Raw genomic sequence first — 18,215 nt, 5'->3', positions numbered from 1 at the left:
ATCTGACAGCTTTGCAGCACTAACAAGCATGAGATCTGGCAGATCATCATTTAGGACAGATATTCTTAATGAAATATTTCTTTTCAATTCAATTCAATTCAATTTTATTTATATAGCGCCAAATCACAACAAAAGTCATCTCATGACACTTTACAAATAGAGCAGGTCTAGACCGACTCTTTATAATGTTATTACAGGAAGACTTCCGGATGTGCTTTGCCGTGTGAAGACGTGTGTGCGGAGGCTCCGTGTAAAAGTAGTCAAAAATATTAATATCGCCATATTTGTATCATTTTGGGGGGGCTGGACGAATAAGATTCTGTTTTGGGAGTGAACGAGTGCGTTCTCAGTGCAGTTTACGACCGAAAATGACCTCCAGATCGACTCGAACGGGCGGAGAAAAGCCGCCGGTGGTTAGCAACTTGACCTCCTCGGCTAGCAAGGGTGATATTAGCCTAACACGTGCCGACGACATGCCTCAGTGGGCTAAGGATATGATGTCCGAGATTAAAAACGGCAACGTTGAGAATACGAAATACAGGGAGGAGACAAAGACCGAGATCGTGAGGTGCAAAGAAGAAGTAGAGAAAGGAAGGAAAGAGACGAAGGCCGAGATGGAAAAATGGGCTAGGAGCGTGGAAGAGAATGCTAAAGCTCAGTTTGAGTTGCTACGTGGGGAGGTGAGGCTGATTAGCGATCATACTAGCAGTTTGGCTAATAGGATGGACGAACGGAAAAAAGAGGTGGATGAAATATTGAATGGTCAGTCTGACAGCATAACCAACATTGAGACAAAACTGAAAGAAATGGAGAAGGAGGTACTGAAGCTGAGGGGACGGAGTGAAGACCTCGAGGCACGATCACGACGCAACAACATACGTGTCGTGGGGGTAAGAGAAGGGGCCGAGACGGGCAAAAAGCCGTCAGACTTTATGGCGGGCTTGCTGAAAGACAAGTTGGGACTAGCAGTAACACCGACGCTTGATCGAGCACACCGGACACTCGGCGCGAGACGAGACGGGAACGGAGTTCCGCCGAGAGCGTTCGTCGTGAGATGTCACTACTTTACAGAGAAAGAGGAGATAATGAAGAAGGCGAGAGAAATGGAGAGAACACCGGAGGGTCGGAGCGGACAGATTCACATCTTCCCGGACTACACCCAGGAGGTAAACAGTAAGAGAGCAGCCTTCAAAGAAGCAAGAAGCCTCCTGCGGGCCTGCACGGGGATCAGATATGGGCTGCGTTACCCGGCAACCCTGGTGATTACGCCAGAAGGAGGGCAAACGAAAATCTTCGAGAGCCCAAAAGACGCCGTGGATTACATCAAGAAGAAACTGAACCCTGGGTGAAGCATATAGACTGGTTTCAGCTTGGCTAAGTAGAAATGTACACATGCTTACACTGTTGAAATGGGATGACTACTGCAAGCAGGATTTTGTTGACTAGATTTGACAATATTGACAAAGAAATATTTGTTTCAGTGTGTATTTAAGTGGGGATATGCACATGCACTCACATATATTGCTGGGTGTATGTATATATATATATATATATATATATATATTTTTTTTTTTTTTTTTTTTCTTTGTATATAGATATATAATTCTCATCCCATCCTAGGAGCTACGGTTGCCCTGTCATATTATTGTTTTGTCTTATTCAAGGTTTAAGAATTGATTTTTCCCCCTTGGCTATTGTTGCCTACTGCCTATGGTATTGCCTTTTATTTCTATTTTTAATATTTTACATTATTTAGGATCTTGCTCTTGAGAGCTCCCTCTGTTTGTTTTTCCCATGAGGTGATTAAGTCAAAGGGGTGATGTTATACTTTTAAGGTTAGGGGGTGATATACACGGAGCCGCACACGGTAGGCTTGGTGTGTAGGAGGATGATGGACCGGTTGGCCACGAGAGAGCTCGTTAAAGAGCACTGTGTTAGCGTTCATATATGTAATGTGTTATGTGTTAGCTGTGTCTGTGTGTGTGACACCCCCCCCTCCCTCCCCAGACCCTCTCCTTTTAACCTTTTTGTTTTTGCTGCCAAATCTTCAAGGTGTGATCCGGAAAGTGGGTATCATAGGGGTGCAATGGTGATTCCGGGCTGCGGACTCCTGACATGGCACCAAACATGGATGCGAGCAGAATGGACACAAAATTGATGAGCTGGAACGTAAGGGCGATCAATAAGCCGGCTAAACGGAGTAAGATATTTTCGCATTTGAGAGACCAGGGAGCGGAGATAGTTTACTTACAGGAGACGCATTTGTTGAACAAGGACCACCTCAAGCTTTGTAGGGGGGGATTCAATCAGATTTATCACTCAAATTTCAATAGTAAGAGTCGAGGAGTGGCCATCCTTATACACAGGAATGTACAATTCGTAGAAACAACTACTATAAAAGATAAACATGGTCGATATGTTATTGTGGTTGGAAAATTATTCAATATGCCAGTGGTGTTGGCAAACATATACGCACCCAATTGGGATAATGTTCAATTTTTTAAGGACTTATTCTCATTACTGCCTAATTTGGACGCTCATAATCTGATTCTAGGGGGAGACCTAAACTGTGTCCTAGACTCAACCTTGGACCGCTCTAGCCCAACATCCAATGTATTAAGTAAATCAGCACAATGCATTAACTCTTTTTGTAAAGCATATGGTGTGTTTGATCCATGGAGATTCATAAACCCAACCTCCAGACAGTACTCCTTTTACTCCCCACCACATCAAACATATACTAGAATTGACTATTTCTTATTAGATAATAAACTGACTTCTATAGTAACAGATGTAGAATACACTGGTATAGTAATATCTGATCACAGCCCGGTCATGTTGAAACTTCACTTTCCTGAGAATACGCCACCTCAGAGAATGTGGCGCCTTAATAGCAGGCTATTGGCAGATGATGATTTTACAAAATTCATAAACTCGCAAATAGTCTTTTTCTTAGAACTTAATGATACCCCTGATATAAGTAATGGCACTCTGTGGGAATCCTTAAAAGCTTATTTACGAGGACAAATAATTTCATACAGTGCTGGTGAAAGGAAGAGAAAGATGAAACGTACCACGGAATTAATAAAAGCAATAAAAGAAGTTGACCTGGCAAATTCTATGACTCCCTCTGAGGAGCTACATAGAAAGCGGATTTTGCTCCAAACTGAATATGATGTCTTGATAAGTCAATGTGAGGAGGATCTATATCTTAGGTCAAGACAGGATCTCTATGAGCATGGTGAGCGTGCGGGTAAGCTCCTGAGCTACCAGTTGAAGCAATCAGCAGCTGCTGGCAGGATAGTACAGATAGGAGATAACCTGGGAAACAAAATTATAGATCAGAAGGGTATTAACGACCAATTTAAATCTTTTTATAAGGATCTGTATACTTCAGAAACAGATGACAAGGAACGAGTGAAAAATTTTTTTGAAAATCTGGAAATACCATCCCTAGATGACGCAGATAGGGATAGATTAGAGGGACCCATGACGGCTAGGGAGATAGAGAATGCGATTCGGAATATGAAGACAGGCAAAGCGCCGGGCCCTGATGGGTTCCCAAGTGAGTTTTATAAAACATTCGCTTCTAAACTGATACCCCTGCTTTGTGGAGTATATAGGGAGGTCCTTGATAAAAAAGCTTTGCCTCAAACAATGTCACAGGCTTTGATCTCTGTACTCCTTAAGAAAAATAAAGACCCACTTAAATGTGAATCATACCGCCCAGTGAGTCTACTTGGCTGTGATTATAAGATATTGGCCAAAATATTGGCGGCTAGGATTGAGCTTGTTATAAGTAAAATAATTCATCCTGACCAGACAGGGTTTGTTGCTGGTAGACAACTTTCCAGTAATCTCCGTCGCTTGTTTAATGTGATATACACTGCTGAAGATAACATTGAGCCTGAGATTGTGATCTCCCTGGATGCCCACAAAGCCTTTGATAGAATAGAGTATTTCTATCTGTTCACGGCCCTCGAGAGATTCGGATTCGGTCCTAAATTTCGCTCGTGGATTGAGATAATTTATGCGAACCCCCAGGCTATGGTAAGAACAAACAATATAATATCTGAACCTTTTCCTCTGTTTCGGGGGACAAGGCAGGGTTGCCCCTTGTCGCCCATGCTCTTTGATGTGGCAATTGAGCCCCTCGCAATAATGCTGAGGCATGCTGCTGAGCTCGGGGGAATACACGGGGGCACGCAAATTCATAAGTTGTCTTTATACACTGATGACCTCCTCCTCTTCCTGTCGAATCCTGTCACGAACATCCCGGTAGCTCTTGGTATTATCGAAGACTATGGGAGGGTGTCGGGTTATAAAATTAACCTGGGAAAAAGTGTCCTTTTCCCAATTAATAAACAGGCGAGGAAACTTTCATTCCAGGCCTATCCCTTTACAACAAATAAGGATAAGTTTACCTATTTAGGTATCAATGTAACAAGGAGGTATAAAGATTTATTTAATCATAATTTTAAAGTAACATTGGATACGGCAAAATTAGATATGGAAAGGTGGTCATCCCTCCCCCTATCATTAGCAGGGAAGATAAATTCTGTTAAAATGAACATAATGCCACGGTTCCTCTATTTATTCCAGACGGTACCAATTTTCATACCGAAGTCATTTTTTAAAGAACTGAATAAATGTACATCCACCTTTATCTGGGAAAAAAAAGTCCCCCGGATAAGAAGGGAGTTCCTTGAGAGACAGAGGGAAGAGGGAGGCCTGGCCCTACCAAATTATATGCACTATTATTGGGCTGCTAATATACATAAGGTGTTGTTTTGGGTCTCAAAGTTGGATGACGATGAAACTCCAGTGTGGGTACATATGGAAAGATATGCATCTAGCCCGGTGTCCCTATGCTCCCTGGTCTGCGCTCCTCTGCCCTTAAGCAAACACCTTTACACAAACAACCCTGTTGTATGTGACTCTATCAAAATCTGGGTCCAATTCAGAACACATTTTAAAAATAGAAACGCCCTCCTGTCTGCTCCCGTCTATGGCAATCACTTATTCTCCCCGGCCCTTGGGGGAACAGCATTTAGGGAATGGTATAGAGCTGGGGTGGAATGCGTCAAAAATCTTTTTAAAGGTGGTGTTTTCATGTCTGCTGCTCAGTTGGAGAAGGAATATGGAATCCCCTCAAAGACGAATTACTTAAGATATTTTCAGGTTCGAGATTTTGTGAAAAAGACATTCGCCTCATCCCTTGAGTTGCCGCGGAGTGGATGGATAGATGGGCTGCTAGACATGAATCCAACTCTTAAAGGGACGGTTTCCACGCTCTATGTGAGCATCCAGAAGGTGGCTTCCCCATCCCTTGATATCTTACAAAGGAAGTGGGAGGAAGAGTTAGAATTGGACATATCAGATGTTGACTGGAGACGGGCAGTGGAACTAATACACTCTTCTTCTGTATGTGTTAGACATGGATTGATACAGTTTAAGGTCTTACACAGACTTCATTTCTCAAGGGACAAACTGGCAAGAATGTATCAGGGGGCTGATCCGACTTGCCCTAGATGTAAACAGGTGCCAGCCAATATAGGTCATATGTTCTGGTCCTGTCCCAAGCTGAAAGAGTTCTGGGCCAGAATTTTTAGAACTTTCTCGTCAATCTATAACAAAGATATAGAGCCCGGCCCTCTGACAGCCATCTTTGGTGTGACACCAAGGGAAGCGCCACTAACAATCTCTCAAAGGAAAACAATAGCATTCTCTTCATTGCTGGCTAGGAGATTGATCCTACTTAACTGGATAAAGGCGACACCGCCATCCCATAAACGATGGGTAGAAGAGGTGATGGCACACCTTAAATTAGAACATATTAGATTCACCTTGCAGGGCAACACTAAGAAGTACTCTACGGTCTGGCAGCCTTTTATTTCCTACTTTGAACATGAGTTCTAATTAGCCCCAACATAGATGGCAGCTTTTGACCCCCCCCCCTCCTTCCCTTCCCTTCCCACATGGGTGATGGGTATGTCTGATGTCTGATATTAGTATGGTATGTCTTGTTACTGTTTTGTCTGTGGTTTAGACCTGTATTTGAGATGTATGTTTTGAGTCCTGCTGTCTTTTTTTTAATTTATTTTTTTATTTTATTTTATTTTATTTTTTTTATTTTATTTATTTTTTTTTTTTGAATGGGATGTTTGTTGTTTGAACAGAAAATTCAATAAAAACACTTTGATAATAATAATAATATAATGTTATTACAGAGACCCAACAGTTCCCACCATGAGCAAGCACTTTGGCGACAATGGCAAGGAAAAACTTCCTTTTAAGAGGCAGAAACCTCAAGCAGAACCAGACTCTAGGTGGGCGGTCATCTGCTTTGACCGGTTGGGTTTGAGAAAGAGAGAGAGAGGGAGAGAGAGAGAGACATAGAGAGGGAGGGAGAAAGAGAGAGGGGGAGAGACAGACAGACAGACAGAAAGAGACAGAGAGAGAGATAGACATAAAGACACAGATAGACAGACCGACAGACGGACTAGCAGTAGAAATAGCAGCTATAATTATAATAATAATGGAAATATGACTGATGATAGTAGTTACAGCTGTAATAATAGCTGTAATAATAGCACAGTAGATCAAAATGATTATCTGATATTAGCTTGTTTACTAATACAGCTTTAGATGACAGAGATCTGATATTTAACAGTCCACACTTAATTTTCCTATTGTTTTGTCCTATAGCAGTGGTGGTCTTAATTTTTATTAGGTTTTTATTAATGACTGCTCTCCTGTTTAATTTTGATTGAATTAATTTAAGTGGTCGGGGGGGAGACACAGTCATTATGGGGTTTTGGGTGGGTAACTGCTCTAATGGAAGCGCAGAGAAGCGTGTAGGACTGCGACTCTGCATCCTGGTCTGGACTCTGGGTTGTCACGGTTTTGGTTCACTAATAAAGTCGGTCAGATTTCTAGATATGAGAGCCGCTCCATCCAAAGTGGGATGAATGCCGTCTCTCCTCATCAGACCAGGTCTCCTCCAGAAAGTCCGCCAATTATCTACGAAGCCCACATCGTTTGCTGGACACCACCTCGACAGCCAGCGGTTGAATGATGACATGCGGCTAAACATGTCATCACTGGTCAAATTGGGAAGGGGCCCAGAGAAAACTACGGAGTCCGACATAGTTTTTGCAAACGAACACACCGACTCCACGTTAATTTTAGTGACCTCCGATTGGCGTAACCGGGAGTCATTACCGCCGACGTGAATAACAATCTTACTGTATTTACGCTTATCCATGCATGCTAACAAGTACAACCTCATAGCCGTTAGCATGACTGTAGCCCGGTCTTGCTAAAACATCCTGTTTCCTTTCATATTAGATATCCAGAAATGTATTGATTGCTGACTTGTGCACTGTCAAGAAATCATCATGTACTGAGAATGTCTTTTGCAGCAAAACACTTTGATATTCTATGTGTCATTGTTATTTCTCCTCAGGTTGTATTCCATGGCCATGTTTTGAGTTGCTAGGAGAAGGAGACCCTAAAATCTGTCAGCACTATGTCCAAGCACCAAATGATGTGAAGATTGAGTTTGTACATGAGCCAAACCCCAAATATGACACAATGGTTGTCTCCTGGAAGCCCAGTTACTATGGTATGTTGATACAGATTGACAACGAAATACTCTCATCCTATATTCTAAAGCCAATTTCTGTATGCGGTTGTGATAAGGATACATAGCATGTCTTTAAATTGGGGCGAAAGTCATACAGTTGTTTGGTCAGTTTTTAAGACTGTAGCCAGTTTTGAAATTAAAATACCATGTCAGGCAGGAGTTACGTCCCCCAAATAATTTGTCATATCAGGGTTTGACATAAAGAAGATTTACTTCAGGTGACATACAGTGAATTATTTTTGAAAGGCGAAAATTATGCCTTGCATTATGAGAATGCTTCTATGAGAGACAGCTCGTTGAATTATTCCAGGCTTTGACAGGTGACAGTATAACAGACTTTCTTGTTAAAAGTTTAATTGAGCATGCACTGAACTGGTGTAACACAAGCAGCACACACATGCATTTGACTTTGGAGTTTGTATGCAACTTAGATGATGGCTTGCCGAGTCCGTGACACTGACTTCACGCTGTCCTTTTGTGTTTGCTGCAGGCATCGCCTTCCTGCGAGGCTTTCAGGTGTCCCTCCAGGCTTTGGGAGGGTCTGGTGTTGCCTGTCAGCTCTTTCTCTTCCACCGTAACCTCTCCATCCCGGCTTCACATGCTCAAAGGGTAGGAAGGGCCCCGCTCGCTTTGGTCTGTGCTTCTTTTTCTGCCTAGAATGCCACTTTTAACGCAAATTCTTGTTAAAAGCAGTTCTCAACAACAAACAACTAAGCAATACTTTGAATATAAATACATTTACATTTTGATTACAGATTATTTCATCAGGGAGTGGATCTTAAATCTTTCCCACCCCAAAGACCAAAGACTTTCCCCTGGGAAGACACACCAGCAGCCAGTATCTTTTAGCTTCTGGACATACTCTCACATTATGACCTGGTGTTTATGAAATTATGTTATATTTTGGGTGGGATAACAGTGACATCATCCTTCAGAAAAACTGAAAATATGCCCTTATGATTTTATCAAGCTCATCAAGATCATTCAAAAGCTGTAATTATCACACGAGAGGCAACGTCACAGGAAGTCTGTTATTTAGCCTTTTGTTATGAGAATGTCCTGAAGGACTATGACACCATACACCATTGGACATGCTCACAACGGTGGGAACTCCACATGCATACATTTAAACCACATTAACACTTAATCCAATGAAAGGAACACACATTACTGTGTTTGACTTGGTAAACGATGAAAACGGTGAGGTTTCTAATAACCCTTATTTTGATAACTATAGGTTGTATGGGGCTGATTTTGTTTTTGAAACAAATCATTTTTGCTCAACCCTGTGTACACAACTCATCTGTCTAATTTTATATGTAATCTGCCAGTTTCAAAGAAGAGATATTTGCGTCACTATGTCCCACGACGATGCATTTTATGTCTGACATATTAGAAACAGATTAGTGCAATTTGCCCATTACTAGGCAACAAGTTGCTATCCACCTGCTTCATTTCGGTTTCTGTAATCAGAATCAGAATCAGAATCAGAAACTGTTTATTGCCAAGTAACATACATTACAAGGAATTTGCTGTGGTCTGAAGGTGCTATTGTTTTGATAACAAATAAGTAGAATATAAAAGCTAAAATAAGAATAAGAATAAAAATAAAAATAAAAAATAAGATAAGATAAATAACAACAGTGCAGTGACCAGAATAAAGTAAAGTGTCCAGATAAAGTGTCCAGTAGGGGGTGGGTGCGTTAATGTAACGCAGTGGGGACAGGGGTGATGTACGTTAATATAACGTATATTGTGTTAATTGTTTTACATGTAAAAACTATGTCCTATAGCATCCCTGGCTGAATGATGGTCTAACTCTTCACAAAACCTTTATAGATGACACACAGTGCTGTAGCTCCAAAACTGTGGGAACCATGAAGGTTGAAAAGCACTATATATGTGAGACCATTTGAGTCCATTTACTTTAACATCCTGATGGAATATGTCACAATAGCTTTACAATTTTCCTTGGATTATATGCTTTAGATTGAAAATGAATTAGCATTACTATCATTTATACTCAAATACCACTTTTTAACCCTTTTAACTCAACTTAATGACAATCTCTAATGGAGTCCTATAGGTGAGCATTTGAACTCACCTATAGAATATGTATATGAAATATGTATTCGCATAAAGCATTGGAAAATAGCACAAATCACACATGAAATGCAGCTTTAATCTAGCATTACTTCACTAAAGCATGCTTCACCTTACATACAAGCTTTATAATTTAACTAACAGAACCAATAATAACACAGCTTTAAGAACAGACTCATGAAATCAACAGATTATTTAAGTATTCTGGACCATACCAAAGGTCATTAACACATCCATACATGTCCTTGAGGCGTCATCATACAATAAAGAAAAGTGTGAAATTGTTAAAGTGTAGCAAGTGTTAAACCAACAAGTGACTTTTAAGAACTGCAATGCATAAACACCATATTGTTGCCTATGAAAGACAGGGATCATGTTTTAAAAAACGTGATATCTATTTAATGGTAAATGTTTCATGAAAGAACCACAAGTTAGTACCAGAGCTACAGGCTGCAATGACCACTCTGTACTAGTATTCTGGTACTCTGGGAGGCAAATCTGACCATAACCAAGTCCAAGTCTCATATCCAAATCTGCATATGCTCAAATCAAATCATCCTACAAAAAAGTAAGTAAAAAGTTCAAATTCAATCAAAAACACACAACGTCACATCACATAAAATGGCAACTCGACTCAACAATTCTTTGGGGAAAGTGTTGATAAACATATGTCAGCTGGGATTGGCTGTAGCCCCCCTGTGACTCTCAAGGATAAGTGGGTATAGCAAATAGATGGATGAATATATATAATATATAACAGCAATATATATGAGACTTTGTATGAGAAAGCCGTTCTATTTAACCACTAATAAAGAATATGTCAAAAACTCTTATCTCAGCTTATCAGATAAGTGTGCAGTGTGTTTGAAGTCATAATTGCCACTGAATTCTGCAGGTGTACAAGTCAGACCCTTTCCCCGGCCTCTCCCTTGGGTCCCAGTATGCTGTTACCGTCATGGCTCTGCCAGTGCCTGAGGAGTGGGAGAGGTTCTACCACAGCAAGATCTTTTCCACACGCTGTAAGACTACTTTAAGCTCTAGACTAGATATTATCTCATAAAGCACACACACACACACACACACAGTTTCAGTGAACTTTGTGGTTGCTTCAGGGTAACCTTCAAAATCTAAATCCCTCCTTCTCTTGGCTTATTTACTGTACATATAATGACATCTCCTGCTCTGTCCCCAGAAAGCTCTCTGCTCTCTAAACTTTGCCCTTTTCATCATATATCTTTCAGTAAGACTATTGTCAAAACAATGGTGAATTTATAGTAATATGCGCTGGTTTTGCAGCATGTGCAGAGAAGAACGGTCTTGAGCAGTGCAAAAAAGGTGAGAATTTCTCATAGTTCCCAAATAAAGTCTGGTATAACAATAAATGTTTTCCTTCTTCGGTAATGCTTCAATTTACAGGTCCACAAATTTCATGGAAAGTAGGTGATAATTAGCAAGTTACGTATTTGAAATTTCTTTGAAATTATCCCCAAATTACCCCTAAATGTGTCCAAAATTACTGCAAAATTATTTAAGAATTATATTGTGCTCTTTCCTAATAAGCAGTTGCGGTTCGATTTTTCACAAAAGTTAAACTTGCTGAAAATCTATCAATCCATGAATAAATGCTGCAGCTCTTCAATAACCAAGAAATTCCTGCGTTTTGCTTCCCAGCTGTTGGGTAAAAGTGAAGGGGGTTAGCCCTGAAGTCGATCTGCCCAGGAGGAAAACAAAGTCTTCCCTGTGCTACCGACAAGGGTCTGGAAGCTAGCACAGGAGCTTTGGCCCTGCAGGAGGAGAAGGTTTTCAAGTCCGGGGTGGGGGGACCCAGTGGGGGAGTGGCGCCGGAATGGGCACCAGAACCGGAGACAGATGAGATGGCAACGGAACAGGGTTTAGCTAGTAGGAACTATCTAGATATCAGTTAACTTCGTATTACTTTCCTTGAAATGTATGTATGCATGTAATTATCACCTACTTATCATGAAATTTGCGGACCTGTAAAATGAAGCGTTACCGTTTCTTCTTATGATCAGCTTGACATCATGTCAATATTTTATGGTCTGGTTGTAGACTGGTATCCCAAATATATTGAGGTCCAACATGAAGGGACTGCCATCATAGTGACCTTTAACCTGGCTCCCCCGAACCTGGGCATCAGAAGCTACTTCTCACTGTGTTACGCAAACGGCATAATGAAATACACAGACATAACACCTGTGAGTTGTTTCAACTTCTGCAGCTTTATATTTTGCCAATGCCTTGCTTCTATTATGTGTATTACGGAACTATTTGATAATTAAGTGAACTGAATACTTGTATTTAATTTCCTTAGAATTCCACCAACAACAAAACTCATCACAGCTATCAGCTGAATGGCCTTCAAGAAGGAACCAATTACACTTGTGAGGTAAAATAAAAGTGGATTATAACTATTCTATCCTTAACACTGATTGCATAATATATAAAACTACAACTGTTTTCAACCTAATCTCAGGGGCTTTGTGTTTAATAAATTATATTGAAATACCAGTCTCAAAAAATATGTATTATATGGACTATCTATATATTTTATGCATTAATTTTCAACCATCGGCATTTAGCATTTAGCCAGATATTTCCCCTCAAGAGCTGGTGGAGAGCAAAACAGAGATAAAAGGAGAGTGAATATTGGACTTGCATTCATCATCACAACCCCAAATTAATGCTAATGTTGCTCCATGTCTTCTGGATAAATAGGCTGTTAGCCAACACAGTCGATATATCAACTTTATAAGGTGATGTGTCAGTGTTTTGTTTACAGCTTGTTGCGCTGCCCCCAAGTGGCCCCCAAAAGAAGTTTATTTTGTCAATCTACAAGGTCAAGAATGAACTGTCATGCTCAACATTTCTTGTTTCACAGATTGCAGCTAACGAAGTGGATGCAGTGAGGAAAACATTCAGTGTTCAAGTCATGCACATTCAAAAAGGTGGGGGAGGTTGTTTTATTGCTGCTGATCCACACAATCACTATGCATCATAGTAGGTGCTATGCAAACCTCTCTTTTCATTTTGTTGTGGAGATATAAGTGATATAATATTTAAGTGTCTGTTGGACCATGAATACAGTCTGTGTATATTTAATACATGTGTGATCAATCCCATCAGTCTTTCATCCCTTTAAGTAATACTTTGGAATTTGGGGAAATATTCTTATTATGCTTCCAGTCTTTATGCTAAACTAAAATAATCTACTCCCAGCTCTAGCTCCATAATTAGCACACAGGCATGACAGTGGTATCAATCATCTCATTTTAACTCTCGGCAGTAATTAGTAACGCATTTTCCAAAATGTCAAACTACTTCTTTAAGGTCTGTCACTGAATTATCATGTAATCACAACTCCCCACTCCTCAGAAGGTGCCTTGCAACTCTCTGTCACTCTCTCCTGGGCTTTGATGCTTCCACTGGGCCTGGCTGTGGTAGCCATACTTGTAGTCTTACTGGCTGCTCTCACCAGGAGGAGGCCCAAGCTGCAGATGAAGAAACTTGACATAAAACCAGGTGCGAAGACAAACCAAATACTTCATGTAAAATCACTGCTTGCATTTCATGAAAGCTAATCAAAATAAGTCATGATAATAATCCATTTTACACCATTTGACAGAGAACCTTTCTTGTACCTCTGTTCTGTCTTTTCCATTACTGGCATGATGTGAAATACAACCAGATTTCTTATTTTCATCCATTCAGATGTTATCAAGCAGCATCAAGAAAGCGGGACTCAGGAGGAAGTGATGGCATTGCCCAGAAACAGGCTGACCCCTCCTCGTCTTCTGATTTGCTACAGCAGTTATGATGGGCCCGCTCATGTCAAAGCTGTCATGCAGTTAGGGGCCTTCATACAACAACACATGGCCACTCAGGTAGTGGACATGACATGTCGTGGCTCTAATGCCTTTTCCTACAGGTGTGCTGATTCAGTGGAATCGGACAGGCAGAAACAAATTATGAATACATCCATCCATTCATTTTCTACTGCTTATCCGGGGCCGGGCACGCGGTGGCAGCAGGCTAACCAAGGTGGTCCAGACATCCCTCTCCCTAGCAATGTTTTCTAGGGAGATCTCGAGGCGTTCCCAGGCCAGATGAGATATGTAATCCCTCCAACGTGTTCTGGGTCTAACCCGGGGTCTCCTACCAGTTGGACATGTCCAGAAATCCTCCAAAGGAAGGCGCTCAGGATTCATCCTGATCAGATGCCCGAACCACCTCAACTGGCTCCTTTCGATGCAAAGGAGCAGCGGCTCTACTCCGAGCTCCCTTCGGATCCCTTTTGAGGTCCTCCCCCTATCTCTAAGGCTGACCCCAGCCACCTTGATGAGGAAACTCATTTCGGTCGCTTGTATACCCAATCTCATTCTTTCGGTCCTTACCCAAAGCTCATGACCATAGCTAGGGGTTGGAAGGTAGATCGAGTGGTAAATCAAAAGCTTTGCCTTCCGGCTTAGCTCCCTCTTCACCACAACAGTTCAATACAACACCTGCATTAGTGCTGACACCGCATCAATCCGCTGGTCGATCTCACGCTCTATTTTACTCTCACTCGTGAACAAGACCCCGAGATACTTGAACTCCCTGCTTGAGGCAGTAACTCAGATTGCTCAGGCAGGGAGCAATCCACCTTTTTCCAGGAGAGAACCATGTCCTCGGACTTGGAGATGCTGACTCTCATCACGACCACTTTGCACTCGGCTGCAAACCGCCCCAGTGCATGCTGTGGGTCACAATCTGATGAAGCCAACAGAGCCACATCATCTGCAGAGAGCAGAGAAGCAATTCTGAAGTCCCCAAACCAAACACTCTCCTCTCCCGGCTGTGCCTTGAGATCCTGTCCATGAATATCACAAACAGAATCTGTGACAAGGGACACCCATCGAAAACGTATTTGACTTTTGTGCAGAATATACAGATACAGCTTGCACTATATATATATATATATACAGTATATATATATATATATATATATACACATATACATATAAGGACCAGGTGGCTTGTAGCAACGGCCCCGATGACCCCATACTCCCACAGTACCCCTCACAGGACCCCCCGGGGACACGGTCATAAGCCTTCTCCAAGTCCACAAAACACATGTAGACTGGATGGGAAACCCCACCCCCCACCCCAGTAAGCCCCCAAGGGTCCACTGTCCACAAGGCTAGGACGGAAATACAAAAAAGGATAACTGTCATCTTACAAAGCTAATTATTATATTGACAATTTCTGTGTTTCAATCTTTTCTTTAATATGAAATAGGGGTGTGTAAAATGTGTTATTAGAACACTTTGTCGTGACAGTGTTCTCCTTTGTTCTTCCCAGGTGTGCTTGGACCTGTGGGACTCTCTGAGCGTGGCTGAGGAGGGCAGTATGGCCTGGCACTGCCGTCAGATCCGGGAGAGCGACTTTATCTTGGTGATCTGTTCTTGGGGCTTCAATCGCAGACCTAAGCCAGAGCCAGAGGGTGACAACAAAGATGAGGCAGACAGAGGGCTGGACTTTGGGTCCAACGCCTTCAGCTCTGATGTAGCCATCAGACTTGTCGGAGAGGAGGTGGGACGAGCCAAAGCCAGGGGCCAGGACATGTCCAAATACATGGCGGCCATTTTTGAGTACTCTGAGGAAACAGACATTCCCACTGAGCTGAGGCTGGTATCTCACTACACGCTGACAAGTGACTTACCGCTGCTCTTCTCCCACCTCCATGGAGTGGCTCTGCATAGGCCGGGGGGTTACCTGAAGATAAACTACATCTCAGAGGAGGGCTTTTCTAAGTCACCAGCCGGAGCAGCTCTGCAGTTAGCAATCTACGAGGCTGGGATGGCAATGAGGGCAAAAAGGTATCACTCTGTGGAGGGAGGGAACTAAACACTAAAAAAAGCAATCCGATACGCCCTAACTTAATGGTGGTCCTCAGCCCAGTATAGGAGAATAGTTGGCTTACATAGCCAGACCTATCTCCACACTTCGGAGAAAGGTCTAGCTCAACCCATTATCATTCTGGGACAGGAGAAAAAAACGCTCTGGCTTGTTTGTATTTCTTTAAACCAATCACAATCGTCTTGGACAGCGCTAAGCCCAGGATGCAGTGACTGTGCCCTTGCAAAACGGTAACACGCAGACTGAAATAGTTGGCCAATGGCAGTCTTATCCCAACAGCCTACATCCGGTGAGTCAGACTACCTGAAGATAGACACTGATGATGGCCACAAACTTAACGGTTCCCTTAAATAATTGACCAACTAATCACCTCTGCCTCAGTTGTGCTGCAATGGCAGCAGCAGTGCACTTTGACCTCTAAAATGTGTTAACATGGTATATGTGTGTGTGTGTGTGTGTGTACAGGAAGGATTTGTTAAAAGAACGTCCAGTAATGTGTGTAATGGTCAAAAAAGCTATCTTAGTCTTACAAAAGACATTTTCTGTTTGTTTTCTTGCAGTGTCATGTGAAGTTATTATGAAATGAAAAACTTGTAATACAAGCATTGTACATAAATAAACAATTAATCTCATACGCGAGTTATTGAAGTTATCGTTTGAGAATGTTTGCCTTGAAGTACATACTGAACATTGTATACATGTATGTTTACAGTCATGCTTATAGTTTATGTATACATGTGCATATCTCATATATTCAAGAATGGATTAATAGGTCCCATCATTTGTAATGTTATGCTGATGTAAGGTGACGTGGATAAATGTGAGTTGTCTTGCATTTTGTGTTGTATTTTTGTGAAATTTAGATTTTCTTTTATGCATCTAATCATCTAATAAAATAAGATTAAAACAAGTTTTCTTTGGCTCATCAAATATGTCATATATGGCTTATTCATGACATTTGTGTATGACTGAATGGGAGGTATTGTCGATGCTGTAGGTTGCCAGGCTGCAGAAAAACCTCTATCTGTCTAGAATAATTTTGGTAATCAACCATGTCTGAATACAGTTGATTAGATGCCATTTTAGTTTTTAAGTGAAGGATTGGTTTGTTAATTATGAACCTTTCGCGTGTATATATAATTAACAATTCAAATTGTAATTACAGTTTAGTGACTTGAGCAACAAGGTCTGGCAACCCGGTTGGAGGAGGCATCGTTGTGAGCCATAGACTGTTTAAAGCATATTGGGTTAAGTTAAAGGGATCTGATGAGGAACAACCTGCAACAAATGTGCTGTGTGGTTGTTGGGAATATTCACAACAACGTAAAGGACTTGGTTGGAATATTGATACAGTAGCAGTCGAATATGGTTTAAATGGGTTAGATTATGGGCTAAATATTGTGTGGGGTAATTTTCATCCCAATGTGGACTTGCCACTTGTGGAGCAGAAAAGAGAATGGACTGAAAGGAATGTGGATAACATTGGATATCAGAATCAGATTCAGAATCAGAAATACTTTATTGATCCCCAGGGGGAAATTGTACAGTACCGGTGCTCCCATTCAAGAGTAGAAAGCAGCATAAATTAGAAATGAAAGTATGTAAAAAATATAAAAATGAGAAATAGAAAATAAAAATATACACATTTACAATATTTTCAAATATGAAAAATAATAGCAATAGCAATGTATATGTATGTATGTGTATATATATATATATATATATATATATATATACATATGTACAGTGCATCCGGAAAGTATTCACGGCGCTTCACTTTTTCCACATTTTGTTATGTTACACCCTTATTCCAAAATGGATTAAATTAATTTTTTTCCTCAAAATTCTACACACAACACCCCATAATGACAATGTGAAAAAAGTTTTTTTGAAATTTTTGCAAATTTATTAAAAATAAAAAACTAAGAAATCACATGTACATAAGTATTCACAGCCTTTGCCATGAAGCTCAAAATTGAGCTCAGGTGCATCCTGTTTCCACTGATCATCCTTGAGATGTTTCTGCAGCTTAATTGGAGTCCACCTGTGGTAAATTCAGTTGATTGGACATGATTTGGAAAGGCACACACCTGTCTATATAAGGTCCCACAGTTGACAGTGCATGTCAGAGCACAAACCAAGCATGAAGTCAAAGGAATTGTCTGTAGACCTCCGAGACAGGATTGTCTCGAGGCACAAATCTGGGGAAGGTTACAGAAAAATTTCTGCTGCTTTGAAGGTCCCAATGAGCACAGTGGCCTCCATCATCCGTAAGTGGAAGAAGTTCGGAACCACCAGGACTCTTCCTAGAGCTGGCCGGCCATCTAAACTGAGTAATCGGGGGAGAAGGGCCTTAGTCAGGGAGGTGACCAAGAACCTGATGGTCACTCTGTCAGAGCTCCAGAGTTCCTCTGTGGAGAGAGGAGAACCTTCCAGAAGGACAACCATCTCTGCAGCAATCCACCAATCAGGCCTGTATGGTAGAGTGGCCAGACGGAAGCCACTCCTTAGTAAAAGGCACATAGCAGCCCACCTGGAGTTTGCCAAA

At 41.4% G+C, this 18,215-nt stretch overlaps 1 protein-coding gene across 1 annotated transcript; it reads left to right on the top strand.

The window, feature by feature from the left end:
- The first annotated feature begins 932 nt into the window (after window positions 1-932).
- LOC139307266 (interleukin-17 receptor D-like) lies at window positions 933-15,655 on the top strand. The gene is made up of 11 exons (XM_070931103.1): window positions 933-1,173; window positions 7,469-7,627; window positions 8,139-8,257; window positions 10,647-10,770; window positions 11,048-11,086; window positions 11,822-11,967; window positions 12,084-12,158; window positions 12,651-12,717; window positions 13,148-13,291; window positions 13,481-13,653; window positions 15,110-15,655. The coding sequence occupies exons 1-11, from the start codon at window positions 933-935 to the stop codon at window positions 15,653-15,655; spliced, it is 1,833 nt and encodes a 610-aa protein (XP_070787204.1).
- Window positions 15,656-18,215: the final 2,560 nt, after the last annotated feature.

The sequence above is a fragment of the Enoplosus armatus genome, unplaced genomic scaffold (assembly GCF_043641665.1).
Source record: "Enoplosus armatus isolate fEnoArm2 unplaced genomic scaffold, fEnoArm2.hap1 Scaffold_59, whole genome shotgun sequence".
NCBI classification, from domain to species: Eukaryota; Metazoa; Chordata; class Actinopteri; order Centrarchiformes; family Enoplosidae; genus Enoplosus; species Enoplosus armatus.
The sequence above is the reverse complement of the archived record's forward strand: the minus strand, read 5'-3'. Positions and strand labels throughout refer to the sequence as shown.

Excerpts from the sequence above, each read along its gene's own strand:
- LOC139307266 (XM_070931103.1), top strand. The coding sequence starts at position 933 with ATGGCGGGCTTGCTGAAAGACAAGTTGGGACTAGCAGTAACACCGACG. Across the intron at positions 10,771-11,047 it reads CAAGATCTTTTCCACACGCT|CATGTGCAGAGAAGAACGGT; the intron begins GTAAGACTACTT and ends CTGGTTTTGCAG. Across the intron at positions 13,292-13,480 it reads GAAACTTGACATAAAACCAG|ATGTTATCAAGCAGCATCAA; the intron begins GTGCGAAGACAA and ends TCATCCATTCAG.